This window comes from Urocampus carinirostris, chromosome 2, assembly GCF_059441175.1.
Source record: "Urocampus carinirostris isolate Australia breed hairy pipefish chromosome 2, RoL_Ucar_1.0, whole genome shotgun sequence".
NCBI classification, from domain to species: Eukaryota; Metazoa; Chordata; class Actinopteri; order Syngnathiformes; family Syngnathidae; genus Urocampus; species Urocampus carinirostris.
In genome coordinates this window covers 8942892-8969534 of record NC_142350.1, presented here as the reverse complement: position 1 = coordinate 8969534, position 26643 = coordinate 8942892, and the positions used below count along the sequence as shown (strand labels likewise).

At 39.1% G+C, this 26643-nt stretch overlaps 1 protein-coding gene across 3 annotated transcripts in view; it reads right to left on the bottom strand.

The window, feature by feature from the left end:
- Nucleotides 1-17968, bottom strand: part of ripor2 (RHO family interacting cell polarization regulator 2) — a 57321-nt gene extending 39353 nt beyond the window's left edge. For 2 of the 3 annotated variants that reach the window (XM_088328756.1, XM_088328758.1), the window contains exon 1: nt 17820-17968. In XM_088328756.1, the coding sequence (XP_088184882.1) occupies nt 17820-17892 (73 nt within the window). In that variant the 5' untranslated portion in view covers nt 17893-17968. Of the gene's footprint in view, nt 1-10249; nt 10550-17819 lie in introns of those variants that run through there. The other variant, XM_088328757.1, reaches the window with a different exon arrangement.
- Between the last annotated feature and the right edge of the window lie 8675 nt (nt 17969-26643).

The following is a 26643-nucleotide window of genomic DNA, read 5'->3' as shown; positions in this document are numbered from 1 at the left end:
TAACCTATTCAAAATGTATTAGTTAGGTCTCCTGTATTGTCTACTTAAAGGTTTTGTTCAGTTAAAGCTAATTTGTGCTCCAACCTATTCTGCGTCTTAGGGAATTATTAGATAAATAAAAACCAAGTCGGGTCATCCGTGTCGTTTTCCATTCATGTTTTGTTCATTTAAGAAAGACTTGTTTTATACAAACAAAAAAATCAAGTCACCTCTGTAATATTTCTTTCATGTTTTGTTTAGGTAAAGCTAGTTCCTGTTCCAATCTATCCTTTTGTTTATACGATGAACATTTTTGAGCTCTAAAATACCTCGTGTCTTCTTACTTTCATGTTTTGTTCATTAAAGAAGAACTTGTTTTTAAAGGGGAGGGGGGAATAAAATAAAATAAAAATAAAAAGAGTTTCTCACGCCATTCGGTCAAGGCGTAACCAAAATATTTGAAACCGACAACATCTGTTGCCGCGTCGAAACCCCGGTGGTTTTACGAGCCCCTCCTGTCAAACCCGTCGAGTCAGCCCTAACTGGACTTTAGCCTGTAGCTGTTGGTCGCTAGCACTGGGATCTCAAAGCACTCCATTTTAGAGATAAAGCCGAAGAACGCCCACCTGTACAATTCCACTGAGCACTTAACACAAGTCAGAGACCAAATGAAAGCCCCCTCTTCCCTTTTCACCCAGGAAGTGCTGATTGCAGGGTGCGACATGCTGGAACAGGCCTGACCATCGTCATGAAGATCAGGCCCGACGAGATAACCTCGAAGGGTCTGCTGTCACTCAAACGTCTAAATGCAAGTCTGAACGTTTCCCGTATTTAAAAATAAAGGGTGTTAGCTTGACCGCGAGGGAGTTAGCGGTCTAGATTGTGACTTTCGCAGGACGTTTCACATAATAGCTAACTGGTTGATGTTTAAGGGATTAAAAGAAAAACACAATTTTATATATTTTTTGTCATCAATTTTAGTCCATAAAGACCATCCAAGGCGCATTTGTTTAAAGAATGTTTATCTATACCATACTAAATGTACAGACAAGAATAATCTTTTTTTTTTTTTTTTTTTTTTTTTTTGTAAATTTAACAGTTGTAGATCGCACAAAATATTGCTAGTTAGTGACTAAATTGCTTAAATGCAAAACTAACTAAAAAGCAAATGTTTGATAATCAACACTTCAAAATTCAGCTTACAAATTTCTACTATCGAATTTATAATTTTTTAAAATCAAATTCCATTGCCTAACAACACACAATTCTGTTTTATGAGCATAACATCGCACTGGTCAACAATTTCCCATTTAAAGAATGTTGTGAAAAATATCCCATATTACTGTATATATTGTATAGTGTAAATACTTTCAAGGCGTAAGAATGAGCATCATCCCAACTTGAATACTTGAAGTATTGTCCAATGAGCTGTTGGTTAAATGAGCATTACTGCCCAGGTTTATATCATTATAGAAATATATCAGTGTATCTTATGAGGTTTTTCTTTAACTAATAAGTTAAAAAAAGAACTTCATTTTTTGGCACTGATCCCCAGAACATATTAGTGTCATAGGGGGCCGCTCTTTTTTTCTGTTCCTTAAGCCTAAAATGAACAGGGCCTGTGCGGCTGCGATATATTATCCCTGGTCAACTAAAGCTGCGAGCGGGAGCCGGCAGAAGGCATGTTAAAAATGGGAGGGCTATTTTACAGATTTACGCATATCACGAGCGGTTCTGGTCCCCATTAACTGTGATAAGCGAGGGATTATGGTATTTAGGTTTTATGATCTAGTCGATTAAATAGATATTTCGTTGAAGCCGTACATAAATGGGTTCTTGCTTTCTTAGGCTTTCTTTCACCGTCACGTCCTTATCTTAAAATCCACAAGGGAGCTTGTCCACAAAGTTCTGCAGCACTCTTTGCGATGTATGGAAAAAAAAACTTTGAAGAGGACACTCCTCATGTAAGAATGCGGTGGTCTACATTTTACTACTACGCCCCCACGTTCCTCCTTCGAAAAGTGGAACAGATGGAGAGACACATGGGCAAGGAAGCAGAAAATGTTCTGCTCATTAAGCCTCATTTACAAGGAGTACAGAAATAAAACGGATATTGATGGAGAATCCATCAAGCTGTCTCCCTGACAAAAGTGTTTACATTAGGAAGAGAGTAAATAAATCAAACCGACGATTTTAGCTTTTTTTATTGCGGAATTGTATTTAGAATTTGGTGGTAGCACCATAATCTGGCATCTAGCATGTCAATTAAGGTACAATCCACAGATTTTGAGGCGGATGTAGATAGCAAATATTGGCAGGGAAAAGAAAATAAACCAATTGATATTTTTTTTAATCTAAAGAAGAAAGTGCAAGAATATCTTTTTTAGGGTCTAAAAAAGGAGATCTTGATTTATTTATTTTTAAATATTCTTGATGATTACAATTTTACCAAATTTTAATATACATTTAATATAAAAAAATACACATTTTATTTGTATTTATTGTAAGTCTAGTTTAAAAAAAAACCTTTAACCTTACCAAAAAACCTTATCCCAATTAAATGTACCCAAAAAAAGTATCCAGTGAAAATTATTCAGGCAATAACCACTTTTTACAAAAAAAAAAAAAACTTTTTAAAGTAAAATTATATTCATAATTTGGGCAAAAAGAATGCTATGAGCAGCAGAACTGTCAAACATTGAAAATCATATTATGAAATGGATATGGTCAACTCATGTTTATTTGTATAGCCCTTTATCACAAGGGGTCTCAAAGGGCTGCACAGACAACAGATTATTACAAACCATAGAATATTATTACACCAGCCCCTAAAACCTACATGAGGGTAAGGAAAAATTCAAAAACCTCAACATCGGAAAAATGAAAAAACCTTGAGAAGGGACCGCACATGAGGTAATCACCCTTCCAGGATGACCAGGCTGCAATGGATGTTGCAGTAACATAATGCACAGATATTGTCAACATGAAATATTGGTCATTCATAAGCTATAGAATAGAAGTGTGTTTCAAGCCTAGATTTAAACAGTTCCACTGAGGTTGCAGATCGAATCTCAGGGGGAAGAGCACTCCACAGCACCGGGGCCCTAACGGAGAACGCTCTCGAACACGCGGATCTCTTCTTGGCTCTTGGGATCACTAGTAGACCAGCATTTCCAGCTCAGTAGCCTAGATGGTAAGGCGCCCGCTTTGAGACTGGGAGGTTCGGGTTCGCGCCCCGGCCGAGTCATTCCTAAGACTTAAAAAGTGGTCGGCGGCGCCCTCTCTTGGCTGCGGCTGCATCGGGTCAGATGCAATCGACATTTCGTTCTGTGTACATTGTTACACAGAATGACAATACAAGGAAATTATTATTATTATTATTATTATTATTATTTTCAGAGAGAAGGCTCCGGACCGGAACATAGGGGGAAATTAAATTCGGCAGTCTCCGCATAGTCAGCACTGTAATAAAGAGAATTTCCAGATTTTGCCTGGAGAGGGATGAGCGCCACCAGCCTGTTTTTTCATAAAACACCACAGGAATTGGTTAAGGATCCACCTACTTACTTACTAACCATTTAGGAGCAAAATTTTTAGGTCTAAAGTGGTTCTTGGACAATGTTAGTGGTTAAATAAAACCTGCAGTTAATAAAAAAGTCCAGAAAATGGCACTAATGCGCCATAAAAAAAACAAGGAACAAATAAATGAGTATTGCTTGGTTTTTTTAGGTCCCGAATTTCGTAGTTTTCACAGAAAATGCGTATTTGTAATTTGCTATAAACTGGTGTATTAAACGATGGAAAATTCATAATATTTGGTAACATTGCAGAAGCTGTTGCATTGCCTAAACTAGTTACTTATGCTATCGACGCAAAAAAGTATTTTCAAAGGAATATTTTGAACGTTAGCAACTTCCTTTTCCTTAGTTTTATGACGTTTCAACGGAAAAGCCATTGGTTTGTTTGCTGATTTATTTCGGCTATTGTTTTATAACAACAAATATTTTAAGTTTGTTGATGATGGAGATATAACATTCCTGACATCACTTGAAAACTGGCACACGTTTTATTATATACCAACATTTTGGTTTTCAATTAAGAGAATCCAGACCAGGGGTGGGCAAACTATTTTCTGCAGGCCGGGTGCAGCCAGCCAGGTTTATTAATCTGGACCACAGAGAGAAAATGTAATTATGGTAATATATATTATGGTAAATGAAAAACTGGTACCAAATGTTTGTTTTGGTGCTAGTCCTGTCCCTGGTGTCCATGTGTGTTCTTCTCCTGCCCAATTGTTTAACCCAATGCAGCCAATTATTCACCCCTGCTCCAGACTGTAATTTTAAGTAGCATTCAAAGAAATGTATTCATCCCATGCTCACAATTCACACTACTGTTATAGAAGTGGGCTCAAAAAACACACCCCACCCAAAAAAAAAAGACATCAATTTCCTCCAAAGCAAGCCGTGGGCACGATTCCCTTAATGAGAGTCTGGTGAAAGGCCGTTGTGGAAATGAGCGTGTTATGCTGCATGCCGGGGGATGAAAAGAGCTTTGGGGAAAAGGCAGAGTGAGCCAGAGAAAGAGAGAGAGAGTCTGGGAACGGACAGAGCTTTGGTATCCAGACTTTCAAAAGAGCTTTGCCACAGCCCAAACATGCTGGCAGGCGAGGCAAAGTGCGGCCACTTAACCATATCAAAGCAGGTCTTACTGCTATATTCAATGATAAAAGCAGCTTGCATCATTAATTCCCCTTTATGTTATTAGAACAGATGCACAATTCTGAAGATAGTGAGTTGCGCTGCAAAGGTTTACTAATACAACACAAAATCAATAGCCATCAAATTTAAGTCAAGTCATATTTATTTGTAAATGTTCAACCCTGCGGCTTATTCAGTGATGCGGCCAATTTATGTAATTTTTCTAACAGCCGCCAGCGGCGCTCGAGTACAAAAGGTAAGATTTAGAGTACAAAAGGTAAGATTTAGACCGGTGGAATATATGCGCCAAGGAAGACTGCAACTTCTTAGCTTGTGCACAAATTAAATTAGCGTAGACATATCATCATCATGCAAATTGCGAAAGGAACGGCACATGACGCAGCTTTCAAGCTAAACGCAATCGAGCAGTCCGATAAAGAAAGAAACAGAGCTACTGCACGTCCCTACATTGCGAGCATGTTGCCAGCGTGATTTTGAATAAGGGAGCGTGAAACAACGTCTACATGACATAGTCTCTTTCCCATACTGGGGAAGACGACTTTGATGACGTCAATTATAAGGAGGAAGATGAGTATGTTTTACCGTGATTATTACAAGCACGGTATGTTTATTTAACAAGGCCGTTTACTGTGTTGCGAGCGTGTTTCTTGTAGCGTTTTGCTACCCTTCACAGGCACGGTTTGGGATGAAAGTTGCAATATTATTAAAGCGTTGAAAACTCTCTCGGTGTACCGTCTTTCTTTGTAAATATGTGTAACCATATATAATATGTACTTGCAACTGTATATTTTTGTAATGTATTTATTTGAGACACTTATTCTGATATGTTTTGCGAATTAAAAAAGAGGGGCGGAGCAAACGCAGGCTGACGGGAAGGGAGGTAAAGGTGAGTGAGACCTGTTGTCGCGGCGGACAATAGTGAATATATATTTTTCCCACCCTTACTTTGGAAATATAGACTTTTTTCCTTGGATTAGTTTCAACGGGTACCCGGACTCTGCAGGTCTGCATCAAACGTTAAGTAACGGTATCATTTTCCGTTCGTTTTGCCAGTTGTGGTTTTTGGACTGTGTACTTTATATTCAGTTACAGTCGCGGGAATCAAAGTCGGGTTTGGGTTAATTTTGTGATTATGTTACATGTTTTAATGTGGGCGCATGCGGCTTATATACAGGTGCGGCTTGTGTAAGTACAAAAGCGGTTATCCTTTTAAAATGTGGTGGGTGCGGCTTAAAATCAGGTGCGCTCTATAGTCCGGATTTTACGGTATTTAACTTGGTTTAAATAGATGCCAAAAAAATGCCAAATATGATATATATCAACAATGATAATAATGTAATGTTAAGTTCATACTTAGGTAAAAAACTAGCTAAAACAGTAAAAGCTATCTAAATAGCCAGACTGAAAGCTTGATGGCTAGCTAGAAAGGAGGCAAAAACCTTGCTTTATAACTAGCAAAAAAAGATCAAATGTTAGCTTGATAGCAAAATGTAAAAAGCTTGTAGATAGTTTGCTAAATAGCTAAAAATGTAGTAAGATAGCTAGCTACAAATGCTAAAATAAAAGTAGCCAGATAGCTAGCTAAAAACCTCAAGTACCACCACACTCCCGCCTTGATCAATCAATGGCTAAAAAAAAATCAAATTTAATTTCAAACATGGGGTGGCCCAATTACACTGGATTTTTAGCATAGACCACAGGATACGGCATCCCCCGCCTTTTGACGTTTTCTCTTCATGGTGTGGAATAAGATGTTCTTGGCCTTTTCTGGTAATCCCTCGCTGTCTCCCATTTTACTTTTCGTGGTTTCACTACTTTGCATCATGCATTGTGTTCTGCATTCTGATTGGCTGAAAAGTCATCCCGTTCCTCTTCTGCCTGTGGCTGCCTTCAAGGCAATAATGCCGAGTTCTAAACAGTTCAATGCATACGCCAAATCTATTTTCAAGTTTCTCTAAAAGCCATCATGACAAGAAACCGCTTGGATCGACTGCGGGCAAGCCCAAACGGCAGAGGAAGATGCTTTCTATCGCAGATAAGGTTGGACTTTGACATGCTGAAGCAGGGGTGTCAAACTCATTTGAGTTTGGGGTCCGCATGGAGGAGAAAAAAACTCATGAAGGCCGGAAAGTAAACAACAGAGAAAGAAAGAGAAAAAGGAACTAGAGAAATAGAAAAAATAGAAAAAACAAGAGAGAACAAGAGAGACATACATAGACAGAATGAGAGCGAAACCAAATGAGAGAGAACAAGGGAAAGAGAACAAGAGAAAACGAGAGAGAGAGAGAGAGAGAGAGAGAGAGGGAGAAAGTGATATATATATATATATATATATATATATAGAAAGAGACTAAAGAAACAAAGAGAGAAAAGACAGAGCAGGGCAGAGAGAAAGAAATAAGAAAAGGAAAGACAAAGAAAGAGCAAAAGGAGAAAAACAGAAGATGAGAGGGAGAGAAAGAGTTAAAGAGAGTGTGAAAAGAGAAAAGGATAGAAAGAAAGTAAAGCTCCATATTCTAAACTGCAGCTGATTTTTCTCTTGTGCTTCTCTGGATGCTGTCTCGCAGGCCGAATCAAAAACCCTGGCGAGCCAAATCTGGCTCGTGGGCTATAAGTTTGACACTAAAGAAGGTAAAGGTCCACATGATGGTGACAAAATATCATCTGAAGTAATGATAGTGTCATGAAATCTATTTCAACGCCATAGTGCAAATCAGTATAGCAGTAAGATTCATCTCATCTCATTAGCTGCACCGCTTATCCTCAGTAGGGTCGCGGGGGTGCTGGAGCCCATCCCAGCAATCATCGGGCAGTGGGCAGGGGACACCCTGAATTGGTTGCCAGCCAATCGCAGGGAACACAGGGACAGACAACTCGCTCGCTCATTCACACTTAGGGACAATTTGGACCGGCCAATCCACCTGAAATGCATGTCTTTGGACTGTGGGAGGAAACCGGAGTGCCCGGAGAAAACCCACGCAAGCACGGGGAGAACATACAAACTCCGGACAGTAAGTCCGGTAGCTGGATTTGAACCCACACAGGAGGTTCCCAAGACCTTAGAACTGTGCCGCACACGCGCTAACCACTGCGCCGCCGTGCTGCCAGCAGTAAGATTATTTTTACAATTATAATTTGTCAGGAATTGTAAAACTAAAATGTTTATAAAGTCCATTACTTTTATCATTAAAACAGATGCTTGAGGCTGAAATAGGATTTGTTCTTGGTTTTTAATGTATAGTAGAGTATTTGATAAAAAAAAAAAGTTTCTACTTTGCAGGTTTTGACTGTCGCGGGTCCTTTTCAGAATGCAACCCCCACAAAAAATTTGTGATTACTCTCTACGACATTAACTACAAACAATTTCACATTCCCCTAAAAGTCCAACTATGCGTTTCTACTAATGGTTAACTGCATATAAAATGCTGGTGGTCTATTGGTTTGCATCATGAAAATGCTGATAGGCTATTGGCTAAACTACCACCCACCATGCCTTTCTCTTTAATCAGTTCAGAATCTCTTGTGCTTCGTAAAAACGTTGTCAGGGTTACAATACATTATTTTTTTGTACCATACTTATTAGCTATGGATCAAAAGCTTCCAGTGATGCTAGAAGGAGAAGCTAAAAGATGATAGCCATGGAAACAAAGCCTGCGATGATCAAGATGTATGAAAAGGCACACGAACCGATGCCCTAGCAAGGTTGCAGGGCCGTAACCAATCAACTGTTTGGAAATTCATAGAAAAAAAGGAAGTGATCAAAGAAATGAAATCTTCCTTGCAGGTGGAACATTTAAAATCAGTTTCATTTTTAATAAGCTGTCGCTATCGCCTCCATCTTTCTGCATACACCTACTACTCCACCCGACCAACACTCACGTCACACCAAAGGTTAAAAACATTAAATTTTTCCTTGACATGTCTCATGTTTTTAATCATATGCAGGTAAATCACACATAAACAGTACTTATTATACATTATTTCATTATTTACATGTTTTTAATGGTGGTATCGGGGGTTCAGAAGGCATTAATTCATTACCCTCATTTTCTATCCCCTGCTATACAAAAATATCATTTTGCGATTCCAACCTCAAAACTGATTCATGTCTAAAGATGGACAACGTTGAATTCCAAGAATAGTGAGGTTCCAATGCAAATGTTTGCTGATACACTACAAAAAAAAAACTCCATTTGCAAAACAAGATCCAATTTGCCGCTGAAAAAAGGGATTTTTCCACCAGGAGTGGTATTGCAACCCACCAGTGACCTTTCACCCTTTCTAGCATAGCAGTGGGGGCATTTTACGGACACAATGGAATTAAATTAGCTCCTTTTTCCACACGCAAAACCAACCTATAGAAAACACAGGGAGAAGGAAGGCTTAACAATGCCAAAACGCCAGATTATTGTCTAAATATGGTAAACAGTCAAAAATGATGGCCTTTAAACAAGGGTTGGAAACCTAATACAGAACATTGGTGAAACTAGCCAACTGTTAATGATTTTTTCAAAACACTGTAACAAACAAATGACAAATTGCACCAATTTAGCAAACAAAAACGGACTATAATCCCATGGAGGCTACATTGAAATTAAACGCTTTAAGCAGTGAACAACTTTTGTCTAAAAATCAGGTTTAGGAAATTCTGCCCGACAACGATTGACCAACAGGAAAATGCCCGGGCAAATTGGCGAAATAAGTTAATATTGTAATTTTGTTTTAGTTTTAAACAAAGGTTGCAAAAGAAACCACAAATTGTAACACTTCCACAAGCAAATACTGAGTATAACCCCATTCCCTGAAAATATGCTTGTTCCAATAAATTTTGCCAAAAACCATTAAAACTATTAATAAAATAAATACACATTAGCCTGCAAGCTAGTAAGCTAGCCTGAAAACAATTCCAGTTATGTAACATTAAACCAACCAAACAGACTGTACAGTACAATCTTTTAATAGGGAATGAGGGGAAAGTATTTTTAAAATGCGCAATTATTTATGAATTGAGCTTTGAGAAGATAACAAAAAATAAATCTACCTAGCAACAAGCAACCAACCAGGGCAATACTGTGAAAGCTCAATGCTCTTACACCTGCTAGCTAATTGGCCTGCATAAATTGGTTTTGTCGTCCGTTTATTAATTTACAAACAACTAAAATTGGTTGTAACCTATCTGGGTCCAATAATAATGATTTAAAAAAAAATCATTATTACAATTTTGTTCATTTTTTTGACTGTAAGCTCATGCGAAACTACACACGGAACCAACCAATCAAACAGAATATGATGAAGCATTTGCAGTGGTCACACGCACGCACAGTGACCTCATGTCACTTTTAGTTTGATATTTAAAGACACCAAAGGGAGGGGGGAAAAGGGGGGTTGAGGAACTCCGAATATAGAGTGGAGAATTCGTATTTATTTCGTGTATCCATAAACGCATCATCGTACGAAGTTAAAAGCACTTTCTCCTTTATCCCCCGCAATATGTCACAAGTCACTAAACTCGTTTTGAATAATAATAATTAAAAAATATTTCAACTCACCAATGACGATTTATTCTCTTTTTTTGCTCCTTAGCGATGTTTTCGGGGCACGTCTACCTGCTCCTCTCCATCCATCCGCTTAATCATTAGTGCGTCACAAAGAGCCACTTTTCCCTCTTGGCTCAGGCGCTCCAAGTCAAAATTAAATAAAAATAGTTTTAAAAGGGATAAAATATGAGACACTATTTTCTCATATTTTATATTAAAATGAACTGATTCCGAGGAGACCAGCGTTCTTTCGTCGTTGGTCAGCGTCTACTAGTGCACTCACTCCCAAACATCAGTTTGTGTTCGCCTCACTCCGCCTGGAAAACGGTTAGCCAATAGGAGCTCGGGGGGTACGGCAAGGGGTGATTGCTTTCCGGGGTTTGGACGGAAAAACTGGAAGGACAAAAGATTGATTTGCAACTAGGGACCAGTTTTAATAGTGATTTATTTCACTAGTTTTTTTGTACTTCTCCAATTTGTACATAAACGCATTCTCTGAATCCTGCCACGTGCAGAAGTTTGCTGATGACACTGCTATCGTGGGATGTATCAGAAGTGGGCAGGAGGAGGAGGACAGGAAATTGATTAGGGACTTTGTCCAATGGAGCGATGCTCACCACCTGAACCTGAACACCACCAAGACCAGGGAGATGGTAGGGGACTTCAGGAGAACTAGAAATCACCCGGTTCCTGTAACTATCAAAGGAGAATATGTAGAATTTGTCGAGACCTAAAAATACCTGGGTGTGCAGCTGGACAATAAACTGGACTGCCTACACAGAAGCTCTATGCAGGAAGGTCAAAGCCGACTTTACTTCCTCAGAAGGCTGGCGTCCTTCAACATATGCAAAAAGCTCCTAGAAATGTTCTATGAGACTGTTGTGGCAAGCACCCTCTTCTATGCGGCAGCGTATTGGGGAGGCAGCGCCAAGAAGAAGGATGCCTCTCATCTTAATAAACTGGTGAGGAAAGCGAGCTCTGTTGTGGGCACAGAGCTGGACAGCCTGACAACAGTAGCTGAGAGACGGGCACTGAAAAAGCTGCGGTCAATCATGGACAATTCATCACATCCACTACACAGCATCATCTCCAATTTTTACAAAATGTTTGATTATAGAAAATGATAAGGTTTTTGACACACACAAACAGCACACATCAAATGCTGTCACGGGGGCAGGTTGAGTGTGTGTGTGTTGGGTGGGCGTGACTTTCTGTGTGCACCACTGTGATCGATTGGTGTATAATGTCAGTCAAACAGCAGCACAAGTAAATGTGTCCACACAAAACAAATTGCGACCAGCTAGTATTTTACCGGCTTGTTACATTGAAAATATATTTATCAATTAAGTCGGATTCTGTAGAAAGTCAGAAGAGTGCAAAAAAAATAGTGATCACCAGCAGATTTTCTGTGGATTGATATTAGGTCCGGGAAAAGACGGGAGAGAAGGCAATAGCAGGGCCACAGGTCCCCGCCTAGTACGTCTAGGCTGCGTACAGTGCAGTGAAAAACAATTTGCCCCATTCTATTTGCATATTAATCACTCACAAATGTTTCCGGTCATTATACCATTTTGAATATCAAACGAAAACAACCCGAGGAAATACAAATCGGAGTTTTGAAATTTTGATTCCAAATTTATGAGTTTTTTTATTAGCCATAGTTAGATGATGACAAGGCACGACTTGTCAAGTCAGATTCGAGCCACAATTTGAATCTTAAATTGAGGGGCTTTTAGAGGTAGTGTTAAATTTCAACGTTATTTTCTAGTTTATCAGTCTCTCTGCAAGTTCGAAAGAGCTTCCACGGTCACGCTAATCGTCCCGTGTAAGTGGGCGCGCTGTTCCGCCCGGTGCGTCCAAATCCAATTGAGTGCGTGCCCTTCCAAGAAGCAACGGGAGCAGAAAATGCTTTTGTCTCCTTTCATCCATCACGTTGCATCAGGACTCCGGGAAGGAAGGAAAAGAGATGTGGCGACCACTTGGCAACATCATATAGATTTACAAAGGGTGCAAGCAGACTTTTTGTTTTTTTGGGAGGCAGTAAAAAAGTTTTATTTATTTAATAAATATGTTGCTAAAAATAAAAGCTACAAAATTGGCTGGTGGACATTTTGAATTAAGCGAAAAATGTCCAGCAGATGGCAATGATGAAAATAAATACTGTAATCCCTCATTTATTGCTGCTAATGAGGACCAGAACCCCTGCAATATGCAAACAGACGCAAAGAAGCCCCCTTCCCCAAGGTTTAACATGCTCACAGTAATAGCTGACCGGGGATAATGGATTGCGATCGCACGGGTTCTTTTCATTTTAGGCAGAGAGAACAAAAAAAAGGGCAACACATTGCACATAACTGGTCTCCCGGCCCCAGCTCTCAGCTATAGTCGCCTGGGAATAATGGATCTCGGGCAAGAAGAGTGCAGTTCCTTTTAGGCGGGCCATAATGGGAGGCCTTAGCGCTCTGCTCTCAGCAATCGTCGATCAGGGAAAACGGATCACGGCCACACAGGTGCTGTTCATTTTAGGGTTGAAAGAACGATTGGGGGAAAAAGTTGCCACACATTATACAGATTGGCTCTGTTGGCCTCCGCCCTCATCAATAGTCCAAAGGGGATGATGTATCACCACCAAAACAGTGCAGGTCATTTTCATCATATCACTAAAAAATATTGTATAGTTATACAGTTGTCAGGGATAATGTTTTTTTTTTTCATATGCTCATTGGACAATACTTTCAGTTTTTGTTTAATTGGGATAATGTTCAAGCCCAGTCCTTCGTGTGGTGGCGTTGCGCTTTCTAAATCCAAAGCATTGAAACTGTATACATAAAAATTGCATATTTAGAATATTTTAGGATCACTTCAACAAAAGTTGTTTATCTGGCAAAGTTGTTGACTGATGTGATGTTATACTCATAGTTGTAAAAATGGATCACGGCCACAACCATGCTTTTCATTTGAGGCGGGGCACAATAGCATGCTTCAGCGGCCCGAACCGAGGGGGAAAAAAGCGCTCTGCTGCCTCCTCTCCTCAGCAATGGTCCACCGGGGATAATGGATCGTGGTCACAACCGAGCTGTTCATTTTAGGCGGGCCAGAAAGTCACTAAAGTGCCTTCTGCAAGCCTGCCCACAGCAACATGGGATTGTGGAGAAAGGAAAGCGGCTGCACTAGTCAAGTACCTTTTCGACTAAAATCTGGAAAAATGAGCTGCCAGGCCAGAAAAAAATTATGATTTGCCAGTGCTGGCTTACAGCAATATGTGATCTAAGATAACAAATTGCAGCCGTATGAGTGCACTTCATTTCAAGCAACCCACAATGGCACGCTTCAAGTTTGCAGATAATTGAATTAGTTTGATCTTTAGAGGTTATAGCACGGTTTTTGTCCAGAGATCACCACGATCATGAGAAAAAAGAAGTGTTTTTACAAGGCCAAACATGCCTCAACAGGAGTCTGTAATTATGTTTTTCATCGACGTCAGGCCCAGACGACCAGCTGTGTTTACCACTCCTTATACAGTATACTAAACTCACAAGTATAAATCGGTTGTGGCTCAGCCTTGTTGTCATCTCTAACCGGACTTTAACAGCTTCCTGACATTTAAGCTGGACCAAGATTCAAGGACAAGCTCTATCAGCTTCCTGGAAGTGGCCCTCAAATGTGGCCAAACAAAGTTTTTTTAAAATTTTATTTAAATGACAGCTTGTCGTCACTACTGTTGTCAAGTTCCTCCCAAGAGACTGGGCGAAATCTCAGATCCGAGGAATGGAAGCCAGAGCCCACATGTCTGCGTCAGACTTGGCAGATTCCGTTCATTTTTGGCGTTTTTCAAATATTCCTCTTCATTGCCATCGTCGGAATGCGAAAACTGAGAGGTGGGGCATCGATATCAAAGAGGGGTAAAGAGGGCTGGAAATTGGAAGATAAACAAGCAAAGAGAATAAACTTGTAGAGGGGCTACCCTCAATTTTGTTTTCCAAATAGGGGCACACTGACAAGAACGTCAATTTAAAATAGCAAGTGTCTGTGAAATGTTTCAGAAAAAATAACCCAAATGTGCAAATTTTATTTGTCATCAAAGGGACAGCGTGTATGACATAGCAGTGAAAAAAACTGGATTAAAAAATAAGCAAAAATACGACGCGGTGGATAGCGCGTGTGCGGCACAGTTCTGAGGTCATGGGTTCAAATCCAGCTACCAACCTTCCTGTGCAGAGTTTGCATGTTCTCCCCGTGCTTGCGTGGGTTTCCTCCGGGCACTCCGGTTTCCTCCCACATTCCAAAAACATGCATGTCAGGTTAATTGCCCGGTCCAAATTGTCCCTAGGTGTGAATGAGCGAGCAAATTGTCTGTCCCTGTGTGGGGGTATTAGGGGTTCAGTGTCTTACCCAAGGACACTTCGACATGTAACACGAAGGAGCCGGGATTCGAAATGGGATCCCTTGATCCCAAGACGAGCGCTCTACCTCCTGAGCTACTGCCGCCCCAAGTTCTCACTTCTTTGGCAACTTCAAACACCGTCATTCGATCCTTGTGGTATCAGATATTTGAGAGCACGCCCAAAGAGGCATGATCTGGTCAAGCGTCTCTAGTCCATAAAAAAAAAGTAGCTAATCAATAGTTTGCCCTCGTTCTGCCTGCCAGCCTGCCAGGAACTGTCCAAAAGGGGATGCAGTCTTTCCATCTATTCCGAAGTGGGTTATTAGAAACAAAGAACGTGAAAGTCATTTTTGTGTTGGGCTTATTTGCTCTACAGCGCTGACATCATTGTCAGCTTTCTTGATGCTATGGTTACCCCAAAAAAAAACCCACACATCTCACAAAAAGAAGAAAAATAGTGCATTTGGGTCACTTTGAATCCCTGTCGTTTGCATCTCTTGCGCTTTAAGCACTAGTCCAGTCATTTTCAGTCGCATGTCACAATTCAGTGATATCCAGTGGTCAACAAACACACTCTTCCTTTAAATAAGTGTTATACAACAACTATTTTTTTTGTTTGATTAATACCTATATATAAATAACCTGTCACCCTGTCTGTTGTTTGCCTTCCTTCTCCAAAAGCGTTTTAGCGCTCCCACTCACTGCAAACAAAAATACTCCAGCATTTCAAACAAATAGCTCAGAATATGAGAATAGCGTTTTCTGCAACAAATATTATCAAAACGTGTACCTCGAGCATTGTGATGGAGCACCACTTTTGGTGAGATTTTGTTGTGTCATAGGTTGAAATCCTTGCACAAAAAATTGCGCAAAAGTAATGAAGCGCAGCGCCAACATAACACACATTTAGTTTTTGCCTGTTTGGGGCGGCAATAGCTCAGGAGGTAGAGCGATCGTTTTAGGATTAAGGGATCCCAGTTCAAATCCCGGCTTGTCCGTGTTACATGTCGAAGTGTCCTTGGGTAAGACATTGAACCCCCAATTACCCCCAATAAGCAGGTTAGCGCCTTACATGGCTGCACAGATCACGGCCACTATTGGGAAATGTGAAGCACAATGTAAAACGCTTTGGGATGTCATTGACTTGAAAAGCGCTATATAAATGCAGATCATTTCATTTCATTTGTTGTGTGAGAATACCTGCTAGAAAAAAATCAAGTTATTGAGTGTTTTTCTCTGCAAAAACAAAAAAATGAAAAATGTGCAACACATCTTCATTCTTCTTTATTACAGTAACAGCCACATAAGATTTTTGGTGATTGGTGTATAAAAAAAACACACACACCAAACTCTCCCCTGTAAAGGTGCACTATTTCTATAAATAAGCAGTGTATCAACAAATTCAGTACTGGTTTCACCCACAAAAGAGGCGTTGAACACACAATTTTACCCTCTACTGTACTAGCATTTTTTTAAAATTATCCAAAACATAACAAACTCTGCAAACCACTGCATGAAAATCGTAATCACACATTACTTTCATTCACATTCAAAGTACATAATACTGCATCATTATGGCGCACCACTTTTGGTGAGATTTAGATTGAACATTTTGCATAACGAGACTTGCCCGAAAGTAATGAAACACAAACTGAATAGAACACAAGTTCAGGTATTGCTCATCGAGTGAGAACACCTGCAAAATAAGTAATGGTACACTACTCAAAATTAACACTAAAAATATATCTTAATTTAGTAATGGTTTCTCCCACAAAAAAGGAAAAGATAAGGGGTACAAAAAGTGTTTGAACTTTAGCAATGTTAGGACAAAATTGTAACTTTGTGTAAGACCAATCATTTTTCATTAAATTGGGCAGATTGCTTTGACATTTTAAAATGACATCACCTTATCAGCATACCCCCTACCACACAAGCACCTCCGCCAAAAGTTAATGCCACCTTTTTCACTCAAATTGATAAAAAATTGGTACCTCTACTTACAAATTTCTCTACATATGAAAGTTTTAGGTTACGAAGTACCTGAACAGTAAAATATTGCGTCTGGTTACAAAGGTGTCTCAGATATGAAATAAAAAACGTAGTACAGTACGCACTGCTATTATCCGTTCCCAGGGTTTCCCAAACATAAACAGACGGGCTAGCGCTTGGAATCTGCCTGGCAACCCAGTTTAAATGCATGCCCCCAGCATGCTCTTCGTGTCACCATCAGAGTTCAGAGACGATAAGGAAGAGGGGTTCCGACAAGATAGCAGGGAGGAGGACGCAGCCATCATTCAATTAGCCCAAATTAAAGACATTTTAGCAAAATTCCATGAAATTTCGGAATTTGTTTACAGGGATCACCAAGAAAAAGTGATGAAAACTATGGCTTACGTCTGCCTCGCGCACTTCCGATGGTCCGTCAAAAGCAGATTGGATCAGTTTTTCAGAAACAAGAGGCAAAAAGGTAAATAAATATTTTTATGATTTACTTTATTCTGTTTTTTTACATTATGTGCCTCTCCCTTTATGTTTATTGTGCGGTCATTTAATTTTAACATGTTTTTGTTTCATGTGCCGATGCTTTTTTTTATGATTTATTAAAAAAAACATCATACTGTACTTTTGCCGTGCTTGGAACGAATGATCACATTTGCATTCAAAATGCGTCTCTACTTACAAAATGTACATGATACGAAGCTACTCCCAGATTGTATTAAATTTGTAAGTAGAGGTACGGCTGAACACACACACAATAAATGGCACCCAAATAAAGCAATCCTGCAGATAGCTTACACTATTTAGGTGGAAATATAGTGCAAATCCCAACTTATCGTTGTCTCTCCTATCACAACCGCACCACCTTCTTTAATGATAGTACACCAGGCTATAAATAGGTGCACCACCTTAATATAGCAATTGTGCAGATAGCTTCAACTATTTCCAAGGACCCCAACTCATCAGCTTATCCCTTACTACACACGTACCGCCACCAAAAAGGTAATCGAACCTTTTTTACTCAAATTGATAGTAGACCCACACATTAAATGGGTGCACAACCTTAATATAGCAATCCTGCAGATAGCTTCAAGTATTTACAAAGACCCCAACTTATCAGCATATCCCCTACCCCGCACACACCTCCACCAAACTTCAAAGCCACCTCGCGCACCCCCACCGCCGACATTTTCAGCCTACCGGACTCATAGAAAACATCCTCTGCCTCCTCCTGCAACATCATCTCTTCCAGTTCATCCTCCGTGGCAGTCATCGCTCTTTTTTGTGGTGCGTGGAGGAAAAACGAGCGCGTTGAGTGCCATGCAGTGCGCACCGGCGAGCGACCCCTCGCTAAGTTTCACCGACTGGGCGGATCGTTTCGTAACATCCTGTGTAAAGCTGAAGTGAGAGTGTGTACAGTGTGCAAGTGTGTCGCACTTGTATGAGTAAGTGTTTTTGTGTGTGCCATTAAGTGACTGATGATTAGCGGGAAGAATTAACCGCCGTGTTTTCAAACAAGCACAGATGCTGTCAAAGTGTGTGCATACCTGTGTGTCATATTTTCTTCTGCACTTTACTCGGCCTAAATAGAAAAGGCCTCAATGCTGCAGCTATTAATATCTCACGTGGTCGCCATGGCGCCCAACTAGAAGTAAACAACGCGGGCAGTTTATTAGGTTCTGCAGGATGAACTTGAACTAAAAGGGAAACAAAAACATAACTACAGCTCATTTTAGGGGCTTACTTTATACCCCTTAACCTCAATCAGTTGCTCCCCTTATGAATGAGTGCGATTTTCCTCATTATGCAATAATAAACCTTACAAACACCACACGGCACCTATTTACTCAAACCAAAACAGATTATGTAGAATACCACGTCAAAATGAACAATCTACAACAGGGGTCGGCAACAGAGGGGTTAACCAGTGGCATGCTTGCGCACGGCAAAATAATAAAGATTTTTTTTATGCGCATTTACCTGAAATTTAGACATTTTCAGTTGCGCGCCGTGATATTTAGAAACTATACGTTAGCGCCCCTCTGTGTGTCAGAGCGTGTTTGCGCCACGCCTCGCAGAGGTGGGAAGATCCGTGTTTTAAACCAGCCAACGAAACACACGCGCTGTTTTGTGCACTATGCCTCGAGAGCGTCAAGTGTTAAACGTCATTATGAGACATTAAAACGCGCTGTGTCCAGGAACGGGAAACAAATACAGACGCTGAAAACCATTGTCACTGCTAAAAACACGACCACTGACGCAAGTTATTTCATTGCTCACTGCATAGCAAAGCACGGAGGACTATTTACTGATGGCGAAAATTTTAAAGAAGCGTGTGTGTGCGCGCGCGTGTGTGCGCACGCGTGCCATCTGCATTGCTGCTGTTATTTCAAGATTTGATATTTTCTGCAACAAGATATCGTTGATGAAATGTATAGTAGCTGACCATATTACTTGTTTTTTGATTGTAGTTTATAGTAGAAGATTGGTTGATTATGGTTAATTCTTGTGGTAAAAAATTGAAGTCAGAATGGCTACAGGCCTTTCCACATGTTGTTCACATTCATATTTTAGTTAATTGATGAACAAGAATAGTGGAAGATGAATAGGTCAGTTATACCAGTGTTTTTCAACCAGGGTCCTGGGGCTAGTGTGCCGTGAGACCTTGTCTAGTGTACCGCTGGAATTTTATCTTTCCCAAAAAATCAGGCATTACTCAGTATTTTTGCACTCTTCAGACGAGGAAATGTAATAGTCATCCATATCAGTAGGTGGCAGTAGTTTTTTTATATACTTTTTTATGTACTAATTATCTGCTCTTGAAGTAGCGCAGTGCATTTAATAATTTAATTTGTTTAACAAAGCGGTTTAAGATTGCACTGTAAAAAATAAAAACATAAAGCACATCATTCTTTTTTATTTTAAGTATTATTTTCTTCTTTTTATATCCTAATTATCTGCTTATGAGGTAGTACAGTGAAATATTTGACATAACTTCATTTTCATACATTTTCGACGGACGGTGTGCCTCGGAACTTTTTTATAAATAAAAGTGTACCTTGGTTCAAAAAGGGTTGAAAAACACTGAGTTATACGATTAAAATGTATATCCATGTTGTATATTTGGACTGGTGTGAAATTACAGCTCTGTTGGATATTAAAAAAAGAGTCATTAATCTTGGTGTGGCACACTGATTTACAAGGAAATTTGAAAGTGGCACTCCGCAGCGAAAAGTTGCTGACCCCTGATCTACAATGAAGTTGTCGTCTGCTACCAGTGACCAAGACGATTCACATTAGAGCCCAAATGGGCGAGCAAAAATAACGTTTCTGTTTTTCTAAAAGTTTCCCGTACAAAAACTGTTATACAGTGACACAATCAAATAAAAATGTAAAAAATTCTCGGAAAACAAACAAGTTTACAGGTATGTAATTGCAAAAACTTTTGTTTCAGTCGTGCTATAAATATGATATAAAAATTTAAAAATATGAATATGTACAGCAATTTTAACTTTAAATAAGTTAACATTTTGATATCAATCATTTTTTTATCATCATTGTAAATACAATTATTTATTATAAGATTAGAATATTTAATTACTATTAAAATCATTATTTAATTTGTCATGATTAGAAATGTTGTTATTAAGTAGTTTATGTTATTAAAGTTAAGATAATTATTTTTATGAAAATTGTCATTATTAAAATGATTGTATTAATGAAATAAAGCTAAAATAATTATTTTAATAGAAATTTTAATGATTAAATTATTGTTATTAAAAGATGAAATTCGGGTAATAATGTTATTATAGCTAAAATAATACTTATTATGAGGACTGTCATTGTTAGAATTTTGTTATGGATGCAATTAGTTACAATTAATTTCTATGAAAATTGTCATTATTAAAGTAATTTAAGGAGTGTAATCAAAGTTAATACTTTTATCAAAACCGCCATAATTATAAAAAACATACATTATTTAAGTTATGAGTGTTAAAGTTAAAAAAACATTTTTCATCAAAATTGTGATTACAACGTTTTTGTTATGAATGTAATTCAAGTTAATAATTAATTAAAAATATTGTTATTTGTTTATTTTACAATTTTTGTACTTAGATTTAAAATTATGATTATTCCAAATGCATGATTTATAATAATAATTATAATATTCCTAATTAATATAGTTAATAATATCTTAAATATTATAGAATACTAAGTAAAGAATAATTCTAATATATTTATTGAAACCAAGAAGTTAATTTTATTTGTAAAAATCATTATTTGGGTCTAAAATTTTATTTGGAATTTTGGGGTTGCGCACATATTCTAATTGATTGATTAGACATCTCAAGAAGAACTTAATACACATTTTTTTTTTCAATTTTAATAGCAGTGAATAAGGTCTAGTCTTGTGTTCTGACTGCAATCTTCATTTCCATTTCTCTTTTCTTTTTGAACTTCTATCTTGCATCTTTGTGTAGTTTCCTGAGTCATTTCCTTTTGGGCATAGTGGAAATAGAAAGTAGGGCTGGACGACATTCATTAGCACTTTTCCTTAAGACTTCCTCTCACGGGAAAAAGAGGCACAAACTCATTTTCGTTGTAGAGGAAGAGTTGACAAATGTATTGGAACGCCCTAGTTCCTTCAACAAAGTCTCACCATTAAGACACCACACATGAGGGTGGGCCGCACTAGCTTGAGCAATGCAAGCAACTTTCCCAGGCTGAAAGGGAAATTGCAAAAAAAAGTGATGAAATTATTTGATCTCTTAACAGTGTGTAAGTGTTGTACAAGTTCTAGTTGCACAAAGCATTTGGTGGAAACAATTGCGTGTGTGTGTGTGTGTGTGTGTGTGTGTGTGTGCGTGTGTGTGTGGAGGGGGCGGGGCTTTTTTTTTGCACCAATAAAATATTTGTGTTGGGGCCTTGTTATTAAATATTAACTTGCCAACTATTATGAGATTATTGAAATTATATATAATGTATATATTTACTGTATCTATAGTGGCGGCATGAGTGGTTAGTGTGTCTGTGGCACAGTTCCGAGGTAATGGGATCAAATCCAGCTACCAGCCTTTCTGTGCGGGGTTTTGTTCTCCTTGTGCTTGCGTGGGTTTCTCTGGGCACTTCAGTTTCCTCCCACATTCCAAAAACATATGCGTCAGGATAATTTCCCGGTCCAAATTGTCCTTAAGTGTGTATGAGCGAGTAAGTTGTCTGTCTCTGTGTGCCCTGCGATTGGCTGGCAAACAGTTCAGGGTGTCCCCTGCCCGAAGATAGGGCTCCAGCACCTCTGCAACCCTAGAGATGATGAGCGGTACAGATAATGGATATATATATATATATATATATATATATATATATATAAATTTATGTATTAAAAGTACTGCAATCCCTCACTAGTTGGTGCTTTCTACATCGCAAACTCTGGTTGAAAAATATTCTGCAATCCTTTATCCCCGATTCCCTAATTGCATATTACTGTGAGTTGGGGCCGTCAGAACTTTTGTCAGGCCTGCCCACTCTTTATATCACCATTACTGTTTTCTGCTTGGATTTAACTGCAATTCATTATCCCTGATCTCATAAAGTTGCGAGCGGGGACCAGCAGAAGGCACTTTTGTCGGGAAGCCTGCCATACTGGCTAAAATGAAAGGTGGCCGTGATTCATTATCCCCTGTCAACTAACGCTAAGAAAAACAGCGCTCTTCCTTTTTTTTCAATTCAAGCAGCCAAAGCGTGCCATAGTGGTCCGCCTAAAATGAACTGCACTGTTTTAGCCTCAATGTATAATCCCCAGCCAACTATTGCTGAGAGCATGGGCCGAGAGAGCAAATTAGTTGTCATACAAGGCGGCTCTTATTTTCTCATTCTAAAATGAATAGGACCCTTGCATTTGTGATCCATTATCCCTGCTCGACTAAGTTTTCTTGCCAAACTATTCGTCAAAAACTAATGGTTTGGCTATCCTGCTTTTGGGAGCTTTTCAAAATGTTTTGACCCCCCCAATCATGTTCACCGAGTACTTTGTTACTGTTATTTATTTTTTAATCGTTTTGCATAACATTTTTGAGGCCCTTTCTTGTCCCAGTCTAGCCAACTCAACTCTCATTCTCATCTCGGTAAGCCAATGGCATCCCATTGCTAAGGTTGCCTGCTTACCGTAGCAACAATAACGAGGACATGGCATGCTTAATCGCATTTGTCACGCCGCTCGGCAGCGCAATAAAAACTGCGAGCCGAGGGCAATCATGTTCTATGGCATCAAAAGTTTGAACTCTGCTAATGAAATGCCAGGTTGTTGCAACTAAATATTGACACCAAGATAATAAAAATATGTTCACCGTAAAAAATATGTGCATTTCTCAAAATAATAATGTCAGTTTTTAGAATGAATAAAGTTTACTAAAATTAGAACAATCAAATAAATAGATTAATAATAGGAAAAAATACATACTGTAGTAGCCATATTGTTTTATCCATAAACGGTTTAAGGTCTTCACACGGAGATCCATTATGAAGAACGCCGAACACCGTTTGTCGCCTGAAACGGATTTTTCAATGGGCGCTCTTTTTCCTAGTGGCTATTGTCTTCTTTTAGCCTCCACAATTATGGTCTTGTCTCTGAGGAGGGCTCAGAGGGCATGAGACAATGGCGACAGGCACCACGCACAAGGATTACCAGTCGATTGATTGATGAATATTCAAATCTTGGCAAGAAATACCGATGCAGCCTTCCTCAAACAGTGTTGAAAACATTGCTCAGTCGGGCTCTATTCTAATAACATTTAACCTCGGTGAGTGTGGAACTCATTACCCTGTCCCAGTCTTTAAAAAAAAAAAAAACTCACAATAGCTGCTATCAACGAGCCATAGCTTGCAGCATGACTGGCTAGTGAAGGAAACAGAAGGGCAAAGTTGAAGATCCCCTCATCACTGGACTCACCTACAATCATAAGCTACTTTCGCAAAATCCTCATTCAGACTTTTGTAGTAGTAAGGTGGCGGCCAAAATTGTCAGACTCTTAAAGGGTGTGTCCAGTTGGGTCACATAATCAGATGATAAATTAGATAGTTAAGTGTCAATTCAAAAAATGAATGGATCATTGAAATTGGGAATGTTTGAAACATATTTTCTTTTAGACTGATACCCAAATCTTCAGTAGTTATCGATATTACATACAGTATAATTAGTCCATAAAATTTCCTTTCCCCTGCCAGAAATAAATAGGAAAATGAAAAACGTACTTTTTTCCTTAACATTACATTTTTGTAATGGCAATTTAGTATTCCGTTGAGTTCAGGTTTATATTGTTAAATAGCCACTGAAAGACCTCACGAGTGCAATCAGCCTTGCAGCAATATGGGATTGGGGATCCTGGGTGGCAGCACGACTGCAGTTCACTTTTTGGGCACCGCAGTAACAGAAACGCCAGGCTGGAGAAGAATGCGCTTTGCCAGCCTTCTCTCACAGTAATATGCAATCGGGAATAATGGATTGAGGAATATTTTTCAACCCATGATGCACTGAGGCCCCAAAGTGCAAAGGAAGAAGTATCAAGGGATTGCAGTGATAAAAGCTGATAGTTGCATGATTATTAAATAACAGTTATAAGAACATCTCCCTTTCGAAAAATGCCACTTCCTCTTTCAGCAGGTGACGGGTGGCGCCACACAGGAAGTAGTTTGCTTCCTAGCCCCACCCTGGCGCATTATCACAAACTGCTCGTTCTTAGACCGATTCACAAATGACAAAACTAATTTTATATTGATTCATGCCCGATTTGCGCCAGCTGAGAACTCTTAGACCGAGCTTTTCTCCCCCCACTATTGTGATGTTCTTTTCTGGGTCAACTGAGCATGCCGGCATGAGCTTGATCCAGCGTTTTTCTTTTCTCTCCTGCCGGATGACACACACAAAGACCCTTGCAAGAGACTTCCAGACCACCGGGGCGACCACACAAAGGGGCAAACACTGGCATGGGTGACGTGGGAACCAGCATTGGTCTTTAAAAAGCTGATTCAGCAGTTGCTTCCTTGGAAACCTTCAATGCTAGCATGTTAGCTGCTTAATATCTATGCCTTTTTTATGACTATCGACACCAATGCTCTTTTTCTTCACAAGGGGTGACAGTGAATGAGTGAAACACACAGAGCTGCCTTTTACAGACACAACACTTGCAGGAAAAAGAGCTAATCTGCTTAGCCAATGGTCTGATTCAATTTCATTCGAGCATGACACGATGGCAGACTTTTTTTGGTAACCAATTGGCAACTGAGAGGATATTTTATTGTACTTTTCGTTTGTGATGACATATACCTCCTCGAACACTCTTTAAAACAAAGGCCTTAGGGAAATTTGGCTTAAATGGCTCATTTATTCAAAAGAAATCGAACACGTAATTGAATAAATACATATTTTGTGAATGGAAAAAAATAATCTTAAACAAAAAAAAATTGGAAGGCTTTTCTTTTGCACTGAACAGGAGAATCCTTGCAATTTCGCTATAGTTGTAGAATGACAATAAAGGCCATTCATTGTTTTTTTCCAGTAATATAATCAGTGCTACAGCCAATACAATTAAATCAAGACATTGGGAACATTAGACATTAATGATACAGTGTGTAAAAATATGAGCCACCTAGTGGTGATATAATAGAACTCAGTGGAAGCACGTGCATTTGGAGGATGCCTGATTTAAAGGGACAGTGTAATATTTAGGGCTTAGTAGTACAAAAAACTTTCAGGAAAAAATATTGATTTGAAACTATCATACTGTCAATTTTTAATTTAGAAAAAAATCCTTTTTACGTAGTGAAATCCCTACCTAAGCTGCAATGTGTGTCTGGAGAACTGTTTTTTGTCTACATTAGACAATAAAGGCCCATTTAGGGGTCAAGTATTAAAGACTGGGGTTTAGACGAAACCTCATTTAGGCTATTCTGTCCACCAAAAATGAAGTGCACGCATACTGCCGGGATCCATTATCCTTAATCACATATTGCTGCTAACAAGGACCGGCAGAGAGCACTTGTCCTGCAGGCCTGGTGGTTTTTTTTGCCGTTACTGTATTCCAGCTTAAAATGAACTGCACTTATGCAATATCAATCCACTATCCTCAAGCCAATGTTGTTTCGAGCGGGAAAGGGCAGAAGGCTCTTTTATCGGGGGGCTTGACGTTCTAGTCTAAAATGAAATGGACGGTTGTGATAGCGATCATTTATCCACGGTTGAATCTTGCTGAAAGCAAGTCATGTTTATTTGTGACGCCCTTAATCACAAGGAGTCCCAAAGGGCTTTACAGACCACAGAATGTCAACGCCAATTGTGTAGCTTTGTTTTTCAGTACTATGCTTTATTATTCAGCCTGCTTTGTAATGTTATAGAGAATATTGCTTTATCAAACGTTTATTTTTTTAGTTTCAAAATAATACAGGTTACTTATACAAGCCTTAAGCATACTTATATAAACCTTAAACATATTCCATACAAAATCGAGCACTGGAACAACTTACGAGCAAATTCAACTTATGAACCTATATCGTTCATAAGTAGGGCTGCGTCTGTACTTCTGCAGAACTACTAAAAAAATAATACCATACAGTAATGCTATAATAAAAATACCACTAAGGAATTACTGAAACAGAAATACTAAAAAAAAAATCTACAGAAAAACTACAATAATCAACTTCAGAGAAGCTACATTAAACTCTAGTAATGCTACAAAATCCATTATGCCCAGTCGACTATTGCCGAGAGAGCAAATGTATAATGTGCGTGGCAGCTCTTCTTTCCATTATTTCCCCCCCAAAACAACAGAACCCATGCAGCCGCGTTTCATTATCCCTGTTCCAGACGCCGGAAGAGGGCATTTCAAAGATGGGGGACTTCTTCACGAATTTTCGCATATTGCAGCGAGTTAGAGTTCCCATTAACAGCTATAGACAAAGAAATACAGTAGAAAATATATTTGCACTAGGTTCTGATACGTGCTTTACTCACACTTTGAACGTTCTTTTTGTA